The sequence below is a fragment of the Lottia gigantea genome (assembly GCF_000327385.1).
Source record: "Lottia gigantea unplaced genomic scaffold LOTGIsca_1831, whole genome shotgun sequence".
In the NCBI taxonomy this organism is placed as follows: domain Eukaryota; kingdom Metazoa; phylum Mollusca; class Gastropoda; family Lottiidae; genus Lottia; species Lottia gigantea.
Window position 1 is genome coordinate 7,285 of NW_008708333.1, and position 1,600 is coordinate 8,884.

The 1,600-nt window shown below is 31.8% G+C and overlaps 1 protein-coding gene across 1 annotated transcript; it reads left to right on the top strand.

The window, feature by feature from the left end:
• Positions 1-456: 456 nt before the first annotated feature.
• On the top strand, positions 457-1,182 carry LOTGIDRAFT_147066 (hypothetical protein; the record flags this gene model as incomplete). Its single annotated transcript, XM_009052478.1, has 1 exon — positions 457-1,182. A coding segment is annotated over one exon (726 nt), but the record flags the coding sequence as incomplete, so codon positions are not given.
• Between the last annotated feature and the right edge of the window lie 418 nt (positions 1,183-1,600).

A 1,600-nucleotide genomic window follows, 5' to 3' on the forward strand; every position in this document is an offset into this window, starting at 1 on the left:
ACTGAACATAAAATGATGTTTTTCTTCCAGTTATCTGATTGGTCTATCACTAGTAATTTATTTGAAACTAGTTTTATTAACCAATAAGATTAGAGTATTACCAAAATTGGATTTTTATCTAAGTTGTGTTTTTATGGAAAGGGTCCCTATGGTATTTGTCTTGAAATCCATTTGATATTTGACTGTGATAATAAACTATACGTCCAATATACTATATATAGCAATATAGAGCTTTTAATATTCAACTGTCTATCCAATATACAGCTTTTTAATATTCAACTGTCTATCCAATATAGAGCCTTTTATTCCCCATTGTCTATCCAATATAGAGCTTTTTATTTCCCATTGTCTATCCAATATAGAGCTTTTTCTTCCCCATTGTCTATCCAATATAGAGCTTTTTATTTCACACTGTCTATCCTATATAGAGCTTTTTATTCCCCATTGTCTATCCAATATAGAGCTTTTTATTCCCCATTGTCTATCCAATATAGAGCTTTTTCTTCCCCATTGTCTATCCAATATAGAGCTTTTTATTCCCCATTGTCTATCCAATATAGAGCTTTTTATTCCCCATTGTCTATCCAATATAGAGCTTTTTATTCCCCATTGTCTATCCAATATAGAGCTTTTTATTCCCCATTGTCTATCCAATATAGAGCTTTTTATTCCCCATTGTCTATCCAATATAGAGCTTTTTATTTCACACTGTCTATCCTATATAGAGCTTTTTATTCCCCATTGTCTATCCAATATAGAGCTTTTTATTCCCCATTGTCTATCCAATATAGAGCTTTTTATTCCCCATTGTCTATCCAATATAGAGCTTTTTATTTCACACTGTCTATCCAATATAGAGCTTTTTATTCCCCATTGTCTATCCAATATAGAGCTTTTTATTCCCCATTGTCTATCCAATATAGAGCTTTTTATTCCCCATTGTCTATCCAATATAGAGCCTTTTATTCCCCATTGTCTATCCAATATAGAGCTTTTTATTCCCCATTGTCTATCCAATATAGAGCTTTTTATTCCCCATTGTCTATCCAATATAGAGCTTTTTATTTCCCACTGTCTATCCAATATAGAGCTTTTTATTCCCCATTGTCTATCCAATATAGAGCTTTTTATTTCACACTGTCTATCCTATATAGAGCTTTTTATTCCCCATTGTCTATCTAATATAGAGCTTTTTATTCCCCATTATCTATCCAATATAGAGCTTTTTATTCCCCATTGTCTATCCAAAATAGAGCCTTTTATTTCACACTGTCTATCCAATATACAGCTTTTTATATCCAACTGTCTATCCAAAATACTGTCTATTCAGTGTATTCCTACTTTTCTGAACCATCCAATATACAAACTACTACTAGTTTGAAACTAGAACTACAATCTGACCATTCAAAGAAGCCTATCTTTATTACTCTTCCATCCAATTTATAAACCTGAACTTTCAACTGTTATATAGCAATATATAGGCCTTCTTGTGTTGTCTCTTTCATCCTAAGTAGAATTACTTTTGTTTGCTGTTCTGCCCAATGTACGGCTTACTTTTCTATTTCTTCCAAATATTAAATTACAGCATTTTACAAAGCAC